This window comes from Paralichthys olivaceus, chromosome 8 (assembly GCF_024713975.1).
Source record: "Paralichthys olivaceus isolate ysfri-2021 chromosome 8, ASM2471397v2, whole genome shotgun sequence".
Classification (NCBI taxonomy): Eukaryota; Metazoa; Chordata; class Actinopteri; order Pleuronectiformes; family Paralichthyidae; genus Paralichthys; species Paralichthys olivaceus.
Window position 1 is genome coordinate 23,621,119 of NC_091100.1, and position 25,774 is coordinate 23,646,892.

Here is a 25,774-nt window from a genome sequence, read left to right on the forward strand (position 1 = left end):
AGCAGCAAAGAGTCGGGCGGCATGAACATCCTGAGGAAACAACACTCGCTTCCTGTCAAATTAAGCCAAGCTGATGGCTGCTCGGGGTGATAACCGCCACCGCAGGCTGATTACTGACTGGCTGAGGTAGAGCACCACATTAGCGCCTGTTCCCACCCACCAGGTCCAGATTTGACCAGCACACATACAAACAGACCGCTACACCACCTTTAATTCAGCCTATAGTCACCAGGCAGTTGACCTCCAGGAAAGCCAGCAGCTCCTGTGTTCCTCAGACAGGATGGGTCTCCTACTGCTGCTCACCTCCTCGCTCCTGTCCAGCTGTAAGACTCGTGACATGTTATCTTCTTCCGTGGATTCCTTATTTCTTGAAGATTAGTGGGTTTGTCTCTAATCTGGTGCTTTCTTCTCTCTTGTCTCAAGACTTCCATCCAGGGATAGTGGTGGACGCACAGCGATGTAAGTAGAATTTGTTCTGTATCAGCCTACAATAAAGGACTGCTCTTTACACAGAGACACTTTATTCAGTATCTTCCACAGAACTGTAATTGGCTGCAGGAAACTGGATTGAAGAGTTAGTGGTTGTGGAGCTTCTATGATTTACTTTTCATAGGTTTTTAGATATTTTACAATCAGCTGTTGGCCACGAAAGCAGCACTTGAAAAGCCAAAAGCTGAGATATGGTCATTGTGGAAACAGGCCTGTTTGTTATCGGAGCTTTCACATCGTTGGTCTGTGGTACAGTGGAAAAGTTGTGTCAGGAAGTGTCACACGCCTCCCTGTCCTCCACAGTGGGTTGGTGATGGAAGGCTTGAGTCAGGCCGGATCAGCTGTAATAAAGATGAAGATCTTGCTGGAGTTGGGGCCAAACTAGCAGGTTCAGACTGGAAGTAGAAAAAAAACACAGATTATGGCAGTATGGACGTGTTTTTTCCTGCACCGGTTTTATTGCTTCTCAGAAGACTCACACATTTCAGATTGTTAGATTTAAATGATTTTTAGACATAAACTTAATTATATTTCATTTAAAAAGGAGCAAGGATTGAAAACCTCATAAATAAATCAGCTTAATTAACTGTAATGAAGCACGTGTATTACCTTTCTACAGTAACTATGATAAAGTGCTGAGGTAAAGTGGTAGGAAGGTTAAAGTTACGCAGATGTATGGGCAGACTTCCTGATAAAAGACTAATGCAAGGATTAGAAGGCCCTTTTGATATGAGTGAAACTTTTTTAATATTAGATTTTAATGCCAAGAACTCACTCAAAAATTGTGGTTCATTTTCTTTCCTATCTTATTGGTTATGTTGGTGCTGTGGTCGCTCAGCAGGGGTGCAGCAGGTTCTACAAACAAGGTTGATTCTTTACTGCAGTGACCTGAGTTTGAATCCAGCCTGAGGCCTTGGCTGCTTGTCAAACCCACTTTCAAGTCTCTGGAATAAAACATAGAAGCAGCTTTCTCCTTCAAAGTAATAAACTCCTCTCACGGCTTCTCCTTCTCCTAGTTTATTCATGGTGTAGAAAAGTTGTCTCTGTGAGTCAAACATTGTTTAATATGATGTTGATGCATCAATGCAGATGTTGCATTTTACTATTGTAGTTTGTCGACATTTAATACAGTTAGTTAGGTGAGTGCAATCCTGCGATCATGATAAATCTACTACTACTGAAACAAATGTCATTTATTTCTCTAATCTTTGTTATTGTGTGTAAGATTGAATCATTTTATCGATCTGGTGCTATAACTGTTATTTTAATGGAACTTCTGCAACATTTAGAGGCAAAATGTCTGTTTCGTGGACAGACACAGTTTTTTGTAACAGGTCTCAAGCTGAATAGTTAAAGAAGAACAAGTTTCATCTTTTTTTCTTTTTAACTAGTGCAGTAAAAGTGACCTGCAATGACTGAGCTGCACTAAGTAAAGACCTGCTGCAGGACTCAGTCCACTGACCCACTGCTGCCACCTGTTTATTCAAAGTTCAGAGAAGCTCAACTCAGTGCACACAACCCTGAACTGGAGAATCAGTTGTGTTATGGTGAATGCACTGCTGCAGAGCTCTGGTCAGCTTTTTATTCAAATTGTATTTAATTGAATGTATTGCTTGTTTGACACAATTACACAATACACAGTGTGAAGCTGATAAGATGAACGGTTCTGAAGATTTGTGTTCCACAGACACATTTCTGGAATTATTAGATCGATGTAAAACCATTATCGGACCTGAAATATAGCTGTTAGATAAAAGGAGGAGTAGACGAACATTGTTTCCTTTTCCTGCCTTTTTTTTTTTCTCGTTCTCCAGGATTGTTCACTGCCCCCACTCTCACAAAAGCAGCCTGTTGTCTCTAATACTCCACCATATGGGTGAATTAGTGGGGAGGCTTAGTGTACGTGTGCAGATGCTTTCTGTCTCGGTTACACTGTGGGAAACTAAACTGCTGTCACCTTGAAAAGTCTCTGAAAAGCTTTTTACTCACTGGATGCACATGAGACACAGGACGAGGCGTCGTGCTGAAGAGTGTTTGCTCTTTTGGACAGTTGCTCCTACATTCATGAACATGAGCAGATGTCTCCCCTCTGACTCATTCATTAGATTTCACCTGTTGGTGTGTGTGACACTGTTCCTGGATGGGTTCAGGTGGTTATCGAAGCGTCCACGTGTGGTTATATAAATGACACAGTTTGGCTGCTGTGATCAGGCTGAAAATTAAAATAACATCCTGAAAGAAAACTACGATTAAAAACCATGATTAGATTGTAGAAGTTTTGTGTGGAAAAGAAATTGGGTAACTCATGATCCAGAAATGAAATAAATTAGATAGCAGATTTTCAAACTTTAGATTAGTTAGGTTAGTGAGATCAGATTTCTGTAGCCGTTGACCCAGCGGCTCCTTCATGTTACTGACAGTTGAACAGATCAGTGATGTCATTGGCCCATGGATTTCCACACCCTTAGTGAGGCAGGCCTCCTTATCTACTGTGACACCATTGTTTTTTTTACAGATCACCACCAAAGAATTTTCTTCCAGTCATACGCACAATATTGTTCATGTATGAGACTCCTTTCCAGATAAGATGCTGACAACAGTGCGATGGAATTTCATTGTGACACATCAGCCTACAGAGTAGCAGCTCATATTCAGTTTAACAGCCACTGCATTTCAAACATACCAACAACATGACCATTCAGAGGTGTTGATTAAAATGGGAAGTGAGTAAAAGGAAATTCTAGTCAGTCCGATACTATGCAAACTGTGACTCATGAATCTCCACCCAAAACTGTGTGTCTCTAAAGAAGTGGACTTCACACCCAAAGCTTCACTGCCGCCCCTCTCTTTGGACACGTGTTGGTCAGATTTAAAGTATTCATCTTATATCATAAATAAACATGAATAATTCCAGTGTTAATTAGAAGACATGAACACTCATCAATACAACACATGCAACACAAGTAAAATCGGGTTAAGAAGCGCAGACACCTAACAGTGCATCATATGTGAACTCAGGAGTTCACAAAGGTTCAAATCTCATAAGTGAGGGATACATATTATGTGTGGTTACTTGTGGTAGATTGATCAAACAGATGGGTTCAGTAGAGTCTAGCTGGTGGATGTGAGGCGGCACAGAGTTCCAGAGTCGTGGTGCAGAGCAGCAGTAGAAGAGCACAGGGCTCAGGAAGGGCTGTAGGGACGGAGGAGCTCCAACAGGTTTGAGGCTGTTTGGCAATAGAGAGCTTTACAGGTGGGCAGTGGAACTGTGTAATGTTTTACTTGTTGGACCAGAGGCCAGTGAGGCTGGATGTGTGGATGTGGAGCGGTGTGATGTGGTCTGTGGTGGCAGCGACATAACTATGAAGCTAGAGGCACCGTCTCTATAAGAAGATACATGAATCCAGTCGTCTTAATATAACTCACAGTAACACCATATGTACAGTATTCAAACCAGCAAGACAGTGGAAAAACATAAGTGCAGCATGGTGGTGTTTAGCACAGCAAGAAGGTTCTCGGTAAGAATCCCAGTCTTTCTATGAGGGATACTTCTTCTGGGTACTGTACAACATGCAGACTGGTGAAGGTTCTGATTTGACAGTAGGTGTGAATGTCAGTCTGGGTGTTTGCCTGGTGACTTTTCCCAACTCTGTCCCAATGTCTGCTGGGATTACCTCCAGCTCCACCACAGCCCTCAAAGAAGAAGAAGTGTAAATGGATGGATAGAGGATTTATTTTCAACTTTCATCAAATATGAGTTCATAATGAAGCAAAATCATTACAAAAAAGATTACAAAGTTCAAATGTAAAAGATCAAGCATATGACTCTTTTTCAGTATAGATTAGTTTGTACATTAAGTCTAATCCTTTTTTTTTTTTAATTACCCCCTAGCATTCACGATAAGAAACATCAGCCTGTCCATTGAGCCCAGTACTGATGTGTCTCAGGACACCAATGTGACTGTGAGATGTAAGGCCATCGTCAGCATCTCGGGGCAGGAGGCGCTGAGTCGTGAGTACACAATATACAAGGACGGCAACACGGTGTACACCAAGACCACCAGCACGTCAGATGATCTGCTGTACCTGCTGCCCGGGGCCAGAGTCTCCAACACCGGCAAATATAAGTGCAAGATCAATATCGAGGGCAAAGAGAGGACTAGTGAAGCTACAAAACTCACAGTAACAGGTTGGTTTGTGTCAAAGGCTTTTAAAGTTACTTTTTTAAGTCTCTTTTTTATTGTTTTATAATCCGTTGAGACGTTCAGGTGAGTTGAATGTGTTCAGATAAAGTTAACAGGCTACGATTAGGACAAATTTAAAATAAATCATCTCTCTTCAGGATACTTGGATGGAAGATATTTTGATTTTTAAAAATGTGCAATAATTAACGATGAAAATGTACCTAATACAGTCAGAATTCATCTTTCGCATGTTCAAGAAGTTATTTTTAATTCTACGTGACAGAGAGGATGTTGGAGGTGGCAGAAGATTTCAAACATTGTTAGAAGATGGTACAGTTTTATGAATCTGAGCATATTTCTTAAATGTTGGTTTTCCAGGCCTGTCGAAACCAGAGCTCCACCTTAACAAAGGTGTCCTCAATGAAGGGGAGGAGGTAACAGCCACGTGCACAGCTCCCGGGGAGACCGGCTCCATTTTCTTCTACTTCTATGAGGACTCCAAAATGATCGAAGTGAATCCGAGCAACTCCAACAAGCTCGAAGCCAAGTTTCGCTTCAGCAGCGTTGGCATCCACAAAATTCACTGTACCTATGCTGTCGTAATAATGGCAGAGTCCTTCAAGTCTGAACAAAGCAACATTGTCACTGTTTCAGTCAAAGGCAAGTAGAGTTTTGATGTTTGTACTTTTGTTAGCTTTGGGCCCATCTCATAAAGTTTCCTTCACTGATTTCGTCTCCTCAGGGCTCTCCATCACTCCAGTTCTGGAGATTTTCCGTCAGTCCAAGGTTTATGAAGGAGATCAACTCGACATCTCGTGCACCATCAGAAACTTTCTGTACAGCTCTGGTAGCAAACCTGTCTACCTGTACCTGAGCCACGGGACCCGGCTTCTCAGCAGTGGAGAAACCAAAGTCAACCACAGCATGGTTGCTCAGGCAAAGGACCCTGTGGATTTTGAGTGCAGACTGGAGATGGGAAATGTGGTAAAAGTCACCACAGAGAAGGTTTCAGTGACCGGTGAGTGAGCAGAGGAAACAAATGACCTATGTACATGTTCACATTGTACATACGGTAACGGTAAAGGTTATCAGACAAGTCAAAAATCAGGTAAATATTTATGTAAACTTCCAACAGGGAACAAAGTATTTAATTAAATACCATCAGGTCAAAGAGGACTGCAACATTGTGAGAAGTATATGCTATGTACTCTCTCACTAGAAGTTATCTGAGACTCTCATGTCTGTCTGCTAAATAATAAACTACAGCCAGGACATGGTTAGCTTAGCTTAGCATAAAGCCAGTAATCAGGGGGGAGCTAGGCTTCTCCTCGCCAAAGGTTTAAAGAAAGAAAGTCAATATAAATTAACATTGTAGGTTGAATAATCAGTAATAACATAGATATGCTATATTATAGTATTTAGTTTACCACGGTGGACAAGTGTCCCCAATCAAGTGGTCTTTAGTTGGACCAATGTATCTCTAAATGTAGCCAAGGGTTGACACATTTATCTTGTTATCATATTATGGACTTTTTTTGTTATCTGCTATAGTGTTTAAATAATGAGTTTGTTATAACATTAGTTTGGATTATTTGTTTCATGCACATGAATTATAAAAGACATTTCATTTTATTGTGTCATTTATTTCAGGTTGCCTTATAAAAACTAAGGGATTATAGGAACAACAGATGATCAAGCTTGCACAGCTTGCTCCTGTTCGTTTTCAGTACATTGTTAGATCAGGAGCACTGTCTCTATCAAATAAATACACAGATGAATCAAAGTGAAAATATTTGTATGCATACATTACATACGTATATATTAAAGAAAGAGACAATTAATAAATAAATAAAATAAATTGGGTTTATCTGTTTTTTCAACTGTTGGGTAAAGGGAAAAAGAATACAATTTTCTGTGCAATCAACTGGAGGTCTGGGTAAAGTGTGACACTATTTATTTGTTTTATACTCCATTTTAGTTAATCCATATTGTTTGAAAATAATGTATTAATAGAATCAGAATCAGAATAACTTTATTGTCCCACAAACTGGGACATTTCTTTGTCACAGCAGCAACAGGACAGTAGTGTTTTAAAAACAATAGTGAAAAATAAACAAGATCATTTAAAGGTAAGAAAATAGAACAGAAAGAATATACTCCTATATAACTATTTATTTATTTATTTTTGTCTTGTCTGATCATTTTAAGTACACATTGGGTTCAACGTTTACACCAGTAGGTGATATCAGTGCAGATGATGTTCTTTCTGTCCACAGAGCTGTTTTCGGCGCCCACTCTCACCATGTCTCCTGCTGAAGTCTTTCAAAAGGACTTAATGACACTAACCTGCAAAAGTGATAACTACGCCTCTGAAAGAATGACCAGGGAAGAGCTGACGTACAGTCTTAAGCCGCCTGACAGCCCACTGACCCCCATAAAGCCCGGAGTCTTTTCTGGCAAGGCCCTGCATGTTGATTTCAACTATACCTGTGTAGCTCAAGCCAAGGGCATCAAGAAACACAGTAAGACCCTGACTGTACATCCAAAAGGTGAGCTTACTTACTTACTATTTAGGAAGATCTATTAGATACACGCACACTTTAATTTCATCTTTGTGATGAAGTGCTGGGTGAGACTGAGCAGCTCCAGCAGCTGCTGTGTCTGTGGCTGCTGGAGGTAGAGCTCCAGGCTGCAGTTTGTGAGCATGAGAATGCAAGAGAATTGATGATGGCATTGTTACGGGGCTTTGGTTTAGATGGGCTTTACATCAGTATGGGTAAAACAAACAAACACAAAAAGGAAACACAGATTTATTGAACCACCAAGTCCAGATCAAACACACACTGTGGCAGACAGATTCATGCTGAGTCTGGCTTAGTGCTAAATGCTAAAATGTGGATCATCCAGCTGTGACTTTCTTCATTGATAAGAGCTTGTACGTTCACTGAGATGTGCACCACCTGTTACTGACAACTATATTGAGTGAACCCAGAGGCAGACAGATACTGAGGTAGAGAGTTGGTGCAGATGATTCATTAATTTGAACAATACTTAAAAGACTGCAGAGCAGAGTCCTTGGGTGGGGGGGTAGGCTGGGGCTGATGGTAAGGTGGGGTTGAAGCCCAGAGAGAGACCTGCCTAAGAAGGAGCAAAGGGCATGACACCACCTCTCTGCAGTTTTTACCTGTTAATCCCTGATGTGACTGCACAGCTCATTCAGCTCAGTGACGGAACAAAGAGGATGAGTTTGGTTATTGTTCTTATTATTAATAATAATTGTTGTGGCTGTTTTTTAAATTATTATTATCATCTTCATCATTATTAGTAGTAGTATCCATAGGAAAGTATGTGTTTAGTTAGGGAATGAGAGGGAATATATATCAACACGGTTCTCTCTTTATGCACTGATGTTTCAATGCACCGTATAGCACCAAGATGTTCTTTCTATTATGTCATATATAGTTCTATTATATGACATAATTATCACAATGAAAGCCTTATTTTGTCCCTCCCCTTATTTTGTACCTTTCCACTGACCCTAAATCGTCAGAGATTATATAATTTATTTACATTTTTATAATGTTGTTGGCTTTTGTAGAATAGGCAGCAGAATATTCTATATAATTGTGTTCAGTAATGACACATATGTGGCCATTGTTTTAAGGGAATCACTGATGCACCCTGTGAGAGAACAGAAAACAATGTTCCTCCCTCAAAGAGGTTATATTTTCATTGTAAGTCTGTCTGTGAAAATCTGTGGAGGCCCTGGGGCAGGACCCAAGGAAGGACCCATTTGATTTTGCTGATCCAGATAAACAGGTGGATCCAGCAATTGTTTTCTTTTACATGGCAAGATAGGGCGAGATTAGCTCTCAGAGTGCACCTCTACTGTCACTATGTTTTTCATAGTGAATTGGATTTCGCCACAGAAACTCAGTGTGTTTTCTTTTTCTATTTCTCTTTGCTTCCAGTGTTTGTCTCGACTCCTAAGATCTCAGTGGTTGGCAAGGCGGTCCTGGGTAAACCATTCAAGATCCTCTGTCAGTCGGACACTGGCAGCTTTCCAATCAACTACACCCTGATACAGAACTTTGTCCAGATGAGCACAACCACTGTCACGCTGCTCTCTCAGAAAGCTCTCTTCACAGTCACCGTTTCTATGCCTGATGACATAAGCAAGTACATGTGCGAGGCCAAGAATAGTCCCAGGGACGGTCTGCTCAGTAAAAGACTCAACGCTACTATTATAGGTAACTACCCAACAAATAGCCTGTGTGTCATGAGGTTACCCCATGCCCTGTAAGATATAAGGTGGCAAACACTTAATATACACCATTATTTGCAGCACGTCAGTAGCATTAGCATGCCTGTATCATTAGGCAGCATGGTAGCTTGTTAAGCTAGTACTCACAAACCATTTAATCTTTCTAAACTGTACTGATACACAGAGTCCACAACCAATAGTCAGAAATAACCTCAACGACACACAGTTTTATTTCACAAACATTTATTGTTATTAAAGGTTTTGGGTACATGTGTTTGTGATGTTATATCCACCCTCCCTCACCTGCATGCAGGGTCCTGGTCCCACTAACAAACAGGAAGTGGGAGATTCCAACTCCATTTATGGAGAGGGGAATCTGGAGTGTACCACATAAAAGCCAGTCCACAGGGGTGTTTCAAATGATATCACAGAAATGCTCTTTTAAATGCCCATCTAATATAATAGTGTGATATTTCTGTGACAGGCTAGGTCGGATTAAATGCTGATGGGTATATTTTTTTTAAATGTCATATCTGATAGAGATTTGTTAATTGATATTTGTCTCTATGTCTCTATTTGTCTGGTAGGAGGGGCCTCCACTATAAAGGCAGTGGGTAGATGCTCCTCAGGGGAGTTAAGCTTGGGCCTGGAGGCCGTTTTTTCAACTATTTGACAGTCATCAATAAATCCAGATTATAAAGAAAGAATTTTGGTCCACCACAGCAGAGCCATATCAGCTGTATCATAGAGAAATGCTGTGAATGAAACTATATACAAGAGAAGAAAAAAAATCTTCCATCCAAGTCTTATTAAGGAATTGAAACCTATTTTATCTCAAAAGTTGAGTATGTGCTGATGGTGTCTGATAAGCTTGTTATGTTTTAAAGACAAACCGTTTCCTCCTCATTTTTCTCTCTCAGTGCCTCTGACAGACTTGACTCTGATCGTCCTCCCACACTTACCAGAGATCTCAGAGGGAGATCAACTCCACCTGATATGTGGCACTAAAGGCACGCCACCAGTCACCTTCAAGTTGTACCGTGATGGCACCAAACTGCCGCTGTTCACCACCACCACCGACAAGAACAACACAAACTACAATATCCCACGGTTGTCCAAGGAGCACAGTGGCACATACTACTGCGAGGCTGTCAACCACGCCAACAACGTGGTCCACAGTGAGAAGGTCACCATAGAGGGTGAGACTGATGAGTATTGGTTCCACAACAGTTTTCAATTCATCCCTTGGTTAAACGTAATCTAGCTCGATTATAGGTTTTGGCCTGGTCTCACTACATTAACCGTGATCTTGCTTGTGCTTCAAATGTCCGACACTTGAGTATCACGCTTTAACTCAACCGAACAGTGTAAATGTAGAAAAAAAACAAGGGGTGTTAAAACTTTCCCATATTGTCCAAATTCAGCTCTGTTGCTAGGCAACAGCAATAAGGGAGGGACAAGCTTGAGACACCAATCATGGAAAGGCTCTTTGGACCAGACCTTGGCCCTCATGGTGTACCAGGCCCACAAAGGAGGTGGTCTTCGTGGGCCAGGTAGACCAAGTCCTCTGAAGGATGCAGCCCCTGAATTGAGACACCGCCTGTTTGTGTTTGTTCACTCCAGGTTCACACTGCTAGAAAGGTGAAAAATCCAGGTTTATACACTGCCTGGCCAAAAAAAAAGTCGCCACCTGGATTTAGATGAAGTGATGCACCCATCATGCCTAGTGCCTACTGTACAAGCCTGTGTGGGCAGTGCTGTGATCTGGGGTTGCTGCAGTCAGGTCTAGGTTCAGCAACATTATGTGTCCAAAGAATGAGGTCAGCTGACTACCTGAATATACTGAATGACCAGGTTATTCATCAATGGAATCTTCCTTGGTGGCACGGGCATATTCCAAGAGGATAATGCCAGGATTCATCGGGCTCAAATTGTGAAAGAGTGGTTCAGGGAGCATGAGACATCATTTTCACACATGGATTGGCCACCACAGAGTCCAGACCTTAACCCCATTGAGAATCTTTGGGATGTGCTGGAGAAGGCTTTGCGCAGTGGTCCGACTCTCCCATCATCAAAGATCTTGGTGAAAATTTAATGCAACACTGGACCTCAGAATAGGCAGACATTTTGCTTGTTTGAAAACTTCACCTTTTTTTTAGCGATGAGGGGGTCAGCTTTTTTTGTCTGCTTCTTTGTCTTCCACTTGAACCATGTCATCATGTCCCATTTTCTTCTCCTCTTCTTTCTTTCGTTCTTTGCCTCCAATTTGTGTCTCCTTCTCCACAGTACGCATGGCGCTGTGGAAGAAAGCAGTGATCGGGGGCGTGTGTCTGGTGGTGCTGTCGTTGCTGGTGGTGGCCTGCGCGCTGTACTTCAAATCCAAGAGAGGTAGAGAGACCTACAGTCCTCCGGAAACTCAGGGCTCTTATGTCTAACTGTGTACGAAAACCTCCCTCCGCCTCCTTCCTCCTGCTCCTCTCACCTCTCCTCTCTAATTGTAGGTAAAAGAGACGCAGCTGCTGAATTGTCAGTGTGAGTTGGCTCGATTAATTGCTTCCTCTGTATGTGACAGATACTGTCGTAGTTAGCGTCGGTGTATCTAGTTTTTATCAGCTGGTTTTGTCACCTGGTTGTTTTGCATGTTAGAGAATAAAAATCACATTTCGCCACCTATTAACTTGGATCAGTGTTAGGGGACACAAACTATTTAGACTTTTTAAAAAAAATTTTTTTTTATCTCTACCGGGTAATATTTTTTTCACATGGACACTTATTGGTGCCCTGGTGTCCCCATGGTGACATCATGATGTTCGTCATGTTGATGACAAGACTCCAGGATGTTACTGCTGCTGGTAAACAAACAGCCACCCCTGTCACCTCTATTATATTATATTATGCTTTAGTTTTACACAAGAATAAACAAAGACATAGACATAACATGTGACTCAGTGAACTCTCAGTTACAAAGCAAAGCATTTCCCTAAAGGTAAAACTATTCTTTTGAATTAAATGGCATACTTTATTAGACATAGAAATTGTAACTAATTCACAAAAACTATGGACAGCAGCAGCTCAGAACAGAGGCTAACAATAAGACTAATGTTTGCTGAATATAAATAGTGTACAGTAGTAGCAGTCCACTATATACAGCACATTAGTCCAGCAAATCAAGTGTTGTTTTTGTTATATGCTGCACAGTGAAGTTAAGGATTGTACGTTGATGTTTAGGTATTGTAATTGAAACTTAAATGTATGTTGACACAATGATAGAAGTCTGTTCGAAGGGTTCTTTGGCAGAATAAAAGTGAAAAAGGACAGGACAGGGAAAAGTAAGATAAAGCCCAAAGAGCATAAAAACTACACAACTTTTAAGGAAGCCTGTGCAGTGTTGACCACTAGTTGCACCAGATGAGGGGGTCTCCATTTTGTTTGTTTGTCATGAACTCTGGGCACATTCCAATAATTCTCCACATAAATATAGGAAAGACAAGGTAGCGAGGTAGCAAACAAACAATGAAGGTTTTCATACTTTTATAAATAGCTTTGAAATAGTTTTTTTTAAAGAGGGGAGCATATTCAGTCTTACATACTTCACAGAAGTGTCTTGGCTAAGAACCATCCATGTAAACATGTTTGTTCTTAAGAGCACTTGGATACGATTGGTATTATTTACGTGCATATTGAAAATCCTGCCAAACAGAACTAATTTTTAACATTTGTCACTAAGCCTTTGAGGGCTCAAACATTTTGTACATATACAACACAGATGTTTTTAACACAGCGACAGGTAGCATGGTTTTACTTTTCTAATGTGTACCCATGACTGTTCTCATCAGCCATTCTCACGCCTCAACATTCACAGCATGTTTCCTGTTGAAACCTCAGCATCTCACTCCCCTGATACAGTATATGTTCTAATGTTCTAATATGCATGCAGGGATCATGTGGTGGTGACCTAATTACCATTTATGTAACTATCTATGCAGCTGTAGATATTCCCTTTTATATGCATGCACAATGTGTGTACGAGTGAACATATTGTCTTTGTCTGTTTTGCATGTACATTGTGTTTGTGTCTCTGTATTGTAGAGGTATAGAAACAGTAGGATGTTGTTAGAATACAGTAGGAAGATATAGGGATAGTTCACCGAAAAATTTAAATTCATTCATTAGCTATGCAGATGGAGGGGTGGGTGAAGTGTTTGAGTCCACAAAACACTTAAGGAGTTTCAGGGGTAAACAGCATTGAAGCCATATTCAATACAATTTAAGTAACCCTTCCTTCAATTGTTTTGGATTTGTTCCAACCCTGTTTACCCCTGAAACTCCTTTAGTGTTTTGTGGACTCAAACACTTCACCCACCCCTCCATCGGCATGGTAGTGAGTAGATAATGTGTGAATTTTCATTTTTCGGTGAACTATTCCTTTAATTCTTTAAGATGCAAGTTGCTTCAGTAGTTCACGGTACATGGCTTTAATTGACAAGTGTTACAAAGTGCTTAGAGCGCCCATTATCATCTTTTTCCAGACGCAGCGCCACTCTATGATGGCATGGAGGGGAGGGTGACCAATGGGACGTGAGATAGCGTGGCATCGCTTCCCACTGACATCAGCAACAGGAGCAGCTACAGTGTCCCAGCCACAGTGTAGAGAAGCTCTGCAGTAGGAGGGACTTAAAAAAAAAAAGCAGTAATCCTATTTATAATGACAATTATTGTAGAATTTGGACATTTCTTTCATTCTATATGGTCTACGCTCTTAAGAAAAAGGAGGGGCATTTTTATGATGAGATATAAACCAGGACCCGCTGCTCCCTCTCCCCTCCTCCTGCAATCTAGATGGCCTTTGATTTCATACTTAACATTAGTGTCTTTCCTTTGTTCTTTCACCCCCATATGTCTGTGTGATTGCATGTCCTTTTTTGTAGGAACTGCTCTATTTGTCTAATGTACATGTATAAATAGGTTTGGTAACCGACTCATTTGTATATACATTTTATCGCCATGATAGGAAATGTATGTATATATTTTGGTTGATCCCTGGACTGAGTGGAAGAGACACTTGTAGAATAAAGACATTGGTTTTATTTAGAAATGTGTCAGTACCATTCATTTTGCTCCGGCTAGTGCATTGTAGTGTGGTTAAAAAAATAAGAAAGAACATGTTTGACATTATCATGCATTTATGTTCTATTATTCTACTTCTATGTGCTGAATGGTGCACAGATCCAATACAAAAATTATCAACATAATATAAAGTTGTTTCTGTCCCTAAAAAAAAAGGAAAACACAACACAGACTTCCTTAAAAAAGTGAAAAACAATGGAGTCTGCAAGAAACTTCCTCTGTTGGTACAGAGCGGCTTGTTGGTGGTGGGGAGGGGGGTGGACTCAGTGTTGCTAAAACTGATGGTGGTGGGGAGGGAAGGTCTTGTTTTGTTTCAGGAAAGATATGTTTGAATACATGCAGCAGGTGGAGGAAATTAATTATATTGGTCGAGCTGTGTGTGAGATTACATTACCAACTGGGAAGTTGTTTTTGCCAGAATTTATTGTGCAGCCGCTGCTGTAATAACAACCTATTGTGCACGAAGCAGCGGAAGATTTCTGAACCAGATGAAGACTTGTGCTCCATTGTTACTGCTTTGTTTTGTTATAAAGTCTATATGCCGAGGGTCAAATTGTAGAGATGTCCCACATAAAGTATCTCACAACTTTCCATTACAGCTTTTAGAATAGATAGTATAAAGGTTAGATCACAAGACTCAAGTCTGACTGAAATGGTTCGCTCACGTTAGCTAAGCATAAAGGCTTGAAGGGGAAAACTCTTATCCTGGCTCTGTTCTACAGTGGCTGCAGTCTCTCGTTTTTACACTTTGATTTTTGTAAAGGTTAAACAAACAAGATATAACATGGTAATTAGCTAAATTTAATGGTTGATTTTTTTCAACCTTTTAATCATTGACTGTATATAAAAATGGACGACATGTCTCCTCTTTCTCTCACTGTACTAAAGTGAACCTAAAATATTGTAAAAATAAAAGCTGCTACTTGTGCTCTTGCCATCATTTGGAGCCAGAGTCTGCGCAGTATTGATTGTAGGGTTGAGCTGTGTTACTGACGTCCCACCAATGCACTCAACCAACCATGAGTCAGTCTCAGCCGTCAGTCGTGACTCTTCAATCTGTTTATAACATCATATTAAAACCAAATTTGCCAGGAAAAAAAACAATTGAAAGTAAATCTGTGTGATAAGAACTACAGAAACCATCTTAAAGAAAGATTTTGTTTATGTTTCTTTAGACTTTTGGGTTTGATGCTTGGCTCATTCTCTGTAGAGGAGTGGGGTTTATGACCAGCACTGCAGCCAGTCAGGGGCCGATCAAGATGATTTGGCTTCACTCAAGGGGAACTGATATACAGTTCTTTATATACACTTTATGCTCCACAAAGATGAGAACCTAGCCTTTTTCTTAACAGTTTTTCCTTTGTTCAGGGTTTATGCTATAGGCTGAGCTAACCATTTGTTGTCTGTAGCTTCATAGCAGATTATAGAGATTTAACACATATAATGTTATTTTAATCTAACTCTCAGTAAAACAATTAATAAGTATATTTTCCAAATGTGAAATGTGATGAAGACGTACCCACACACATCACGTTCATAGAGTGGTACAGGAATGAGTAGTTAGCGGTTTTGGTCTTCTGTTTCCCTCTTCCCTTATGTTCTTGGTCTTTTCATTTTTGTCTGTTTTATTTTTATTTGTGGGGGGCGCTCTTTCTGGGCAGAGGCCGGAAATAATTTCTGTGGTCAAGACATTTTGTCATGTCATTCACATTGGTTAACACCCCACTCATGATTTAATATACAATTTACATGTTTTTAAAAGTGGTTCCTATCAAGTTAGTAAATGAGTTGTCAGGGACATCATTAGGCCGCACCACACATGAAAACCATTCCACTCATCACACTTTAACAGCCTTGTGTTGACAACAGTGCTCCTCCAAGCTTTTATAGGCTTTTGCAGAAGAGATACAGTAAGTGTGCTAAGTCAAAGAACAAGCTGGAAGCTTAGTGGTGTTGAAGTTGGAGTCATGTGACTGTGGTGCAATTCATTTAAAGCCTAAAATGTCCCTGTTTCTTCTGGTGATTTAATTTAGGCTTTGAGAAAGGTGTTCATGTGAAGAATGTCTTGCTGGAAATAATGTGCAAGCTGTGATAAACATGTTGCTCATATCTTTAATGTTTCATCATTTGCAACACTCGCAAATGTGATGATATTTGAATTACCTGTCAATGTATGTGTCTTTATTCTAATCAGTGAATTGATGTGTGGGTTTGGCCGCTGTCTGACCTAATGACCGTCTTTCTGTGTGTCACAGTGAGGATGGTCAGAGCTGCTGTCAGTGTGTGGAGTGAGCGACCACCTGAAGCAGGTGAGTGGGGCTTATAATGCAGTTTACCATCATGTTAAATGTTAAATGCTTTGAATCTTGGTCCAGTTGAGGCAGATGGCCGCCGACACTGAGTCTGGTTTTGGGGGTTTCTTCCAGTTAATGAGGGAGTTTGTTTCTCTCCAAGTGTTTGCTTCTCGTGGCAACAGTTGGGTTTCCCTATAATATTGTTAGGTCTCAACCTGAGATAAAGTATGTCATGATTTGGTGTTATGCACATACAATTGAATTGAATTGATCATGTGCTTGATGTAGCCAATGATGAGGAGAGCAGCGTGGTGTCCAGCGAGCCTGATGTAGAGTATACAGAGGTGGTGCATCCCCAACCAGTGGATACTGTCAGAGGTAAACACACAAACCTGTGTTGTTTTGAGTTCATGTCTTTATCATTTTTTTCTGCCAATTTTGTTTCTCTATCTTCATTTCACATTCTTTTTGTCGCTGTTTTCTAACCATCTGTTTTTTCCCCCTCCACTCCAAACGACTTTGCCAAAACCATTTTTCTCTGCTTTGCCCACATTCCTTTAGAGTTGATAAGACAAGACCTGGGAGGGGCCTAATTACCCAGAACTTATACATGTCCAGGTCACTGTAACAGCTGGGACTTCCAAAACCACTGCAGATCTTATAAACAGGAAGGGTTGAACTAATTGCCTGGCTGGTGTCTGATACTAGCCGTCCTGTGCTGAAGCTCCCAGCAGGCCAGGGATGGCAGAATGTCACACAACCGGCATATTTTTAGGTTTTCTCTCAATGACAGATCAAACACAGTATCCACCAATCTTTATCTTTGATGTTCAAGCAGGCTAATGTGTTGCTTTTTACGTTAACAGTCCCACTGCGAAAAGGCACAGACACAGTTTACAGCGAGCTCAAAAATCCTCCACATGGTGAGTTTAACATCTTTAAAGCTGCACTGAAGAATATTTCTGGAGGGAAAAATAATTCATCAACTACATGTAGTTATGGGCTTGTTTGTAGTGACAAACTCAGAGAGAATTATCACCCAACTCTGCTTTTTCTTTCAGCACTGCTAAACGTTCTAAAACCAAAACCGCCTCACTGCTCTCATCAGCCTTGTTTCTTGTTTCCACATCAGGCAACTGTTTTCAGGATTGTTTACCAAAGTGTTCTGGTGAAGTAACTGTTGCAACAGTTTGCAAGTGAACATTTGAGCAATAAAAGGTGGAGACCAAATCAGACCTCAAAGGAGAGTGACAATTAAACTTATGTAGATGATCAGAAATAAGACTGTCATTGATGTCAATGTGCCTGTTGCATATTTATGTAGGGAACCGTTTGCTAACCTTTTCACTTTTATTTTTAAAAGTTGTGAACTCTGGTCTGAAAATTGTGTCAGCTGCTCAATCAACCTCTGAAATGTCCAACATGCAATATTTGAAATAATATCAGCAGTTAAGTAAATCATTCAAACTTACATACAAGCCACACAATTTTCTGAAAAACATTGACTTTCAAATTTCCATTGCAGCTAAACCAGGTAGGTTGAATGCAAATTTTTCTAACTGATGAATAATTCTGAAGTAGCTCCGGAGCATTAGCACAGACCAAGAGAACAGCCCATTCCAAACAGGCAGGTTTAGAACGGGTACTGCATTAGCCTATTAAATAAAAATATTGTAAGTGGCAAAATCATCAATTAATGCAGCTTTAAATACTTTGTTACATCATAAAGGTAAAGGAGACATTTCTAGACCTTACTGAACATTATATTATTAGATGAGAACTTTTATAACTGATGGAAAGACAGTTTACCCTGGCCAGCTTCAGAACCATGACTATATCCTGTGGGTGCTGGCAGGAACTTCCTGTTATTAGAACAGCAGCCAGACACTGGACGTGTCTATCAAGAAGTCCATCGGATTCCTAATGTTTCCTGTTCAACAGTAACAAAAGAATCCTGGGTCAGTGTGCGAAGCTTCTGTACGAGTGAGGTGGAATATTGACATAAATGACAGGGATGGGACTAATTGGCTTGGGCTGGGCAGTCTAATGCTGAATGGGCCTCTGCAGTGGAGGAACAGGTGAGGCAGCAGGTTCAGCCCCATATCATAACTGTAAAATGACTCATGAATAACTCTGAGGTCAGCCAGTGAGGATGTTGAGTCACCTGACCAACCCACATTTGCTCATTGTGAGTTGAACTGTTGGGATTTTCTTTCATTTTTAAGGTCTGGACTTAACTATGTAAGTTTCCTTGAGATAATGTATATTATGAATTGGTCAAAAAATATAATTGAATTTCATTTTCATTTGTGATACATTTATTTTGTGCTGCTTTGTCCTTTAGGTGCTGCTGACCCTCATGACTATGTGAGTAATTAACTACACAATCAATCCTTTTTAAATATGTTTCTCTCACAGATTTTCTGCAAATTTCTGTATTTTCATTTAAATTAATGATTCATTTGAAATCCCTACATGCAAGCAAAACTATTAATATCAAATTGTTGTTATAGATTACCATTATATTTAATATCTCAGTAAGATATTGATGTATTCATTATTAAATACTAATCAGCCTAAGATGTATAATGCATTTAGGTTTTTAATGCAGGTAGATTCAGTGCAGTTAAAACTCTGATGAAATAGTTAAAATTTTCTAATTATATACAGTAACATTATGTGTCTTACTTGTAATCTAAACTCCTTAAACCATTCCTATGTCTCTGCATTGGCTGCCTCCTGGTCACACTGAACCTCTGCAGGCCGATAGTAGCCCGCAGAGTGGGAAATGACTGTCAAAGTTTCCTGACGAGAACAAAGGCATTTGGGCCGGGGCTTCCTTCCCTATCGCCCAGTCAGATCAGTGCACTGGTCCACTCACATTAACTCTAAGCCCATCTCAGCCAGTGCACTGTCTGCCATGCAAGCCGTAATCACCGTCCCTCCCGAACGCACCATTTGCCCCTAAATGGTGCTGCAGGCAGCTAAAGAGAAGAAGTTGAAAAAATAAGCAAAGGATGTGACATCATGATCTGAATGTGGTCCTTTCTTTCATCAGTGTATCTCCTAGATAACAGATAAAGCGGTTTGCTATGATCACAGCCTTATTATGGTTTTTCTGTGCCTCAAGAAGCTGATGTAAATTTGCAGTTTGTGTTTTGGAAAACTTCCTCCAGGAGTGTGTTGTTAGACTTAGCAACAAGAAAAAGTTATCTCCAAGGTAGTTTGGGAAACAGATGAGAAATCAAGTTAAAATCAGAGTACACAGGCAATTATTTTCAATACATGCACCAAAAGGGAATAAAATTATATATATAAATAATATATGCCCAAATTTTGCATCTTATTTGTTCATTTGATTTTCGTTTAACAGCATAGTTGTGTTCTTCATTGTTAACTGCTTTGTGTTGTGTGCTGGGTATTAAGGTTCAGGATGGTAAATGAAGCTGTGACGGTGTTTATTGGCTCTGTGTCAGCAGGGTTCAGTGGAGTACGCAGAGCTCAACGGTGACCGACCTGAGATCAGTCACCACCTTCCAGAGGTCAACGACCACCGGGACCTGCCGGTGCCGGTGGACTAGTTTTGGCACCACCCCTTCCTTCTGCCACCTCTAAACCACACTTTATCATTGTAACCATATGACTATATCACATCTTCCTCCTCTGCTTCAGTAAAATAATGTGCTAGGTTAGCTGTAAATATTTTTTAGTCTTAATAAAGGCATCTCACCTATCCTTACTGTGTTTGTTTGGTGCTGTGTTTTTCTTGTTCCCACAGAGATCTGATAAAACACGGATTAAATGATAGTGGGTCATTATATTACAGCTGTAAAGACAAGTGCATCTTCCTCAACTCAAGTTCCAGTTATTTTATTTTCCATTTGTATTGGTACATGGTGTACACAGTGAACGTAGTGGCCACACATTAAATAAAAACTGAAGAAGTGAAATCAAATCAAAAAGAAAACATAAATTACATAAATGTAAATACTATTGCCTTTGGCGTATGAACGTACATCACAGTGAGAGTGTGCCTCAGGTTGTACAGGTTTCACCACCAGGCATGTTGCATGAGGAACATTATGATTATTCTGTTGCACCAAAGTTCATGGTCTGAACTGTATTGCTTATTTCCTGAGGGTATGTGGCAGATATGACAGTATTTATGCACAATGTGGGAATCTACATAATCATAGTAGTTGTGCAGAAAGAAAGTCCAAAGTGCAATGTGTCAGTGTGTAAATATGAACCATAGAGTAAATATTTATTTCATACATGTATTATATCAAACATCAGTGTGCAATCATATATGATAATGTGCAAAGGAGATGTTCTTGTATGTAATACAATGTACACACACACTTTTCAGAGCAACTGGTCAAATACTGTCGTCAGGTTTAGTCTCACATTTAACTAATGAATCACACATGGACAAACATGTTTACAGCCAGTTGACAAGCTGAATGATGTCACATCCTGTCCCCACAGATGTGACAGAGGTTGGAGAGAAATCATTGCTGTGTTGTTTGTTTGTTGGCATTTAGTAGCCTACTGAATATTACATGTTTCTGTCAATGTGTTGTTTTATTTCAGCAAGGATTTCTTCTTATCTACCACTAGAGTGTGGTATTGCAACAAAAAATAACCTTAGTTATTCCAGAACCTTTAGTTCACAAAGGATGTAATGAAATTACTTTTTGTGATCTTACAAATATCTATGCTCAAATAAGGGAAATATGAAACATGGAATCATGTCCTTTATTCACACCATGGTGGCATGTACAGTGGAGACTGACATGTGTTGCCAGTTGTTCTCTGAGTAAATATTTGAGTTCAGCTCATACTTGAACAAGAGAAGAGTTTCCATTCTCTTACCAGTCTCAGTGTGTGTGTCAATCATCTTCAGGTGCTGGTGTTGCTAAGAAACTGGAGCACCTTTTGTCCTCTCCACATGTCTGAACTTCATATATTTTTCAGTGCACCAGCCCTGGGAGCTTGCTTTTCCCAATACAGATTAATGGAGGCCTAGTGTCATCATAACTAAAGTCGGTTTGATTGTAGCACATTGATATGACCTCTTTTGTCATGCAATGTTCTTGTTCCTATGACAGAAACAAACGTGCACATTGACCAGTTAGACTGATGTCACATCAGTATACTGTGTTTTCTCAGGATATGTATTTTTCCAATATGTCATTCATTAATCATCATTAATCACATGTTTTATATCAACAATGGATCTGATGATTATGTCTAAAGTGAAATGGATCAGTTAAATGTTCACTGTGCAGAATTTAGGGACATCTAGTGGTGAAGTTGCATGTTGCAGCTGAATACCCCTCACCCTCCGTTCCAAACATGAAAGAGAAACTGTGGAAACCTTCAGTTATTCATGAAAACTCTCAAGGTGTTTAATTTGTCCAGTCTGGTCTACTTTAAAAAAAACATTGTGGCCTCCGTAGAGAGGACACGCTCCTGATGTAAATGTAAAGTATTTAAATATAAATGGCTCATTCTGGGGTAAAGAAAGCAAAAATGTGTAAAATTTAGAGGAAACACAACATCACTAGGATAATTTTATATAATACATTTCTGCCATTAGATCCTTTCACCTAAATCTTACACACTGGAACTTTAATGTCAAGCCCTCAGAGATGTATCACCCAACACTACAGTTCCTCTCTGGTCTATGCAGCCTTGCTTTGAGCTTAATGTTTTGTTTTTATATCAAACAACTCAAACCTCAACACCCTCATCAGACAGCAAATGGCCCAGTAATTATTGATTAGCCTGTGAACATAGTGGAGCACCCAACAACTAAAGAGACAGATATTTCCCTCAGGAGTTGGTATGAGATTCCAAAGACTAAAGGCACTGCTCCAAATGTTGCTCTTTATCTGCCGGATGTTTTAACAGGCATCTCACAAGTTCATTGCATTTGTTTTTCCTAAGTGAATGTCGTTATATTAAACCATGTCCAAATACTAACATATTATTGGGGGCAACTACACATAGTGATCTAAGATGGAGGGTCTACACTATTAACTGTCTTTGTGCTGCCCTCCTCTGGATAAATATGCTTATCACAGTGATGAGTCTAATTATAATTTTTATTATTAGCAATAATTATTATAGTAAAAATTATGATTAACTAAGGAAATGTCTTACTCTTCTAATAATAACACATCCGATCTCCTTTACTACATTTCTCCATTGGATAGTTGTGTCTACTGCTATTTGCTGCGTGCTTTCTCGCCTCCATAAAGTTGTTACTGTATATGCAGAAAATCAAATCTCATGGTTTTATCTGCAGCTGTGCATGCAATAAGATTCTCTCTCCCACATGAGAAGTGGTCTCTCTCTCTTTAGTCCATGCACCTGTCACTAAGATCTGTTGCATATGAGAGTTGCCATAGATTCAATAAAAGATGTGGGAAGAGAAATTGAACAAAATTCCTGGATCAGCCCAGTTATTTGGATCCAGAGAAAACTTTTAGGAGTTATTTTCTGACCCAAACAGCATCCTCCCATTAAGCTTTATGTTAATGCTAATGTTAATATGTCCAGTAGAACTTGCTTATTTAGTTGTATCTGCTAAATAACAAATGCAAACAAAATAGACATTATTGGCTCCGGAGCGGAGGTAATGACGTCAACCCTTTACTTTTTTACACAAATCTAACCATCATGTTGATGCTCAGTTGCCTCTTCTCCCAACAAGAACATAATAAATGAGGCCTGCTTTTCTCTACTCTCTTCTAACATTTTCCAGAAATGACTGCGAGAGAGCAGTATTTTTGAATTAGATGCATTATGATGAGAAGGACTTCTCTGGAAGAGCCCAGTCTATTGCATGTAGCATGTGATAACTCCACATCTCTTTTACAAAACAAATGAACAAACTCTCCCCTTCAAAATGTACCTGTAGTCTTAAACCTGCTGCTGATATACCATGATAGGCCATTTCTGTGAAACAACAAAAGGTGAATACAACTTTAAAAGTCCCAGACAGGATCAGTTACAATACAATACATTAAATCTCAGTCTGCACATATTTATTTTGTGGATTATGTTCTGATTAAAAAAGACATGAATGCAGGGTTTTCCTACTACAGCTAAATTGCACATGACAGTAACCAACCACTACCTGGCATCATACCAGGACAAGGATTTGTTCCTCAGAATACTGAGCAGTGTTTGTGGACAGCTACATCCTGAAGTTCGTTGTCACTGTCTTGAATAATGAATCGGGCTTTACAATGCTGATAATGTGCAATGGATAAAACAATTTGCAGTTCCATATTCTGAGAATACTCGATCAAAATACAACCAGATGCTGTTGAGTCAATGGGGAGGGGCTGATATCTATGGGTGCGCTGTTGCACCAACAGGGGCAATTTTGGGGTTCAGTGTCTTGCACACCTTGGCATGTGGAAGGAAGGGGAAGACTGTGATCGAACCAACAACCTTCTGATTGAACTGACAGGAAATGACGCTCACAGAAGGTTTTGTGGTCATGTAGCACAGGGGTGGAAAGGCACCAGTACAGAAGGGCAAAGCTGTTGTCACACTGTTACTTACGCAAGACCTTTTCATCAGCTAAAGAGGAACAGTCACTGACAGTAAGAACTATTTCCATGTATGTCTAACCTGTGAAAGAACACACACCCCTTAAGCTTTAATGTAGTAACCCTGTGTTATTTCAATATGTTGTTGAAAATACAAACATGTGCTTTCTGTCAGAAACGTCATACATAAATGATGAACAGAATTCATCAAGTTGGAACCAGCTCATTTCCTGGGACACATTGTTTGCCACAAACTGTTCTTTTTAAAAATACATTGAAATGACGCAGTTTCAAATGGTGAACATTATGAATGAAACATGCAGGTAATGTTGGCTGTGCGGCAGCGTCCGCATAACTGATTATAAGCTCACATTATCCTCAGAGTTTCCTGTAATTGAAAATCCTTCTCCTCAATGACCTCAAGGACTCCGGGGGCCTGGGTGGATTGGCATGGCAACTGTACTTGGAGTCTTTCTCATTTTTTTTGAATAAATGTATTAAAAGGTGAACGTCAGTGTCCTCTCTCTCTGTCTCTGCCAACAACCTTATTAAAATCCCATTATACTGAATGACGCTACTTCATCCAAATGGTCAAAACACATGCTCCAGCACAGTGTATGTTGATTAGTGTGTCATCATCGTTCTTTCTGATCTGAATCCATCGTGCTTATTACTGAACATGCTGGGGCAGTAATTGACATGAACAATTTGATTTGCTCTTTGCCAGCTCTTTACATCTTTCTGCTTCACTCAAACCCACAATCATCTGCTATTTTGTGAGTCTCAGGAACGTATTGTTCCTTAATTTTCAATCTTCTGACACATTTTTGAATGCATAAATATGTTGGAAACTCTCAAATCTTTGCATACTCATCCAGTCTGGTAAAAAACTAAATCTATTGTATCTAGCATGTGGCCTTTGCAAAATAAAAATCAAAGCCCCTTGTTTTAATTTTGCACTATAGATAAACTCAAGATATTTCAAAGCCTATTAGGCCTGAGACTTTTACAAAAAAGTATCTGAGAGCCATACCCTCAACCCAACATGAAATCTGATATCTTTTATTAAATGGTCAGAGGTGGGGCAATTTTGGAGAGGAATGACACATCTGTGGTAGTTCCTGCAGCAGTAATCTCCAGGACCACATTTTGCCATGATCACACACACGCATATACAAACTGACCTTGTCACCTTTGTAAACGGCATCAATCATGTTGGGGGGTGTTGTTGACACACAGGAGAATGTCAAACTACCCAAAGGTCCTGCAAATTTAACTGCTGACACAACTCCAGCTAAAATTCAATACAGGTCTCCAGTGTCCATGTGGGTGATGATGATGTAATATGGAAATCATTGATGCATTGATGAGTTCGGTTGTGTGTTCCTTTATGTTGCTGCTTCTGTCTTTCCTGTCATCTCTCTATCTTTTCACAGTGTGACACACATACACACAACGCTGTTAACAATAAGCTGAAACTCCATAAAGCACCTTCAAGCTGAGGGGAGCTGCAGACTCAGATGTTTAATCTCTGTTTCTCTATCACTATAAATGAGTCTTTCACACTGTTTCACATTATTGATAGCTTTGAGTAAAGAAGCTGTGTATAATTTTTTGCCCTTTGAGTTTCTGCATATGTTATTAAATTAATATTTAAAATATTAGAGGTATTTTTTCTGATATTGACTGGCAGCATATAAGCCTTCTCTACATGCCATCTTGTGTTCGATTTACTGAGGTAAACTGATATACTGTAATTAGAGTGTTGGCCATTTTCTGGACTCTTGATTTGACTACCTGAATCTTTGGTCACTCTTGCATAAAGAGTGAAAGCCAAGACTTTCTCTT

The 25,774-nt window shown here is 39.9% G+C and overlaps 1 protein-coding gene across 11 annotated transcripts; it reads left to right on the forward strand.

Annotated features, from left to right (window-relative positions):
• The first annotated feature begins 83 nt into the window (after window positions 1–83).
• pecam1b (platelet and endothelial cell adhesion molecule 1b) lies at window positions 84–20,093 on the forward strand. Of its 11 annotated transcripts, none has more exons than XM_020083691.2 (14): window positions 85–323; window positions 424–459; window positions 4,382–4,678; window positions 5,052–5,333; window positions 5,416–5,691; window positions 6,950–7,222; window positions 8,645–8,923; window positions 9,858–10,136; window positions 11,224–11,325; window positions 16,320–16,373; window positions 16,647–16,736; window positions 17,225–17,281; window positions 18,703–18,725; window positions 19,835–20,093. In XM_020083691.2, exons 1-14 carry the CDS (start codon window positions 281–283, stop codon window positions 19,937–19,939), a joined length of 2,196 nt encoding a protein of 731 aa, XP_019939250.2. In that variant the 5' UTR covers window positions 85–280; the 3' UTR covers window positions 19,940–20,093. The 11 variants fall into 11 exon arrangements, 8 of the variants coding, with proteins under 8 accessions (XP_069386640.1, XP_019939250.2, XP_019939251.2 ...); XM_020083692.2 differs by having other exon boundaries at window positions 19,838–20,093; XR_011243848.1 differs by lacking the exon at window positions 17,225–17,281 and adding an exon at window positions 11,439–11,469 and having other exon boundaries at window positions 86–323; window positions 19,838–20,093.
• Window positions 20,094–25,774: the final 5,681 nt, after the last annotated feature.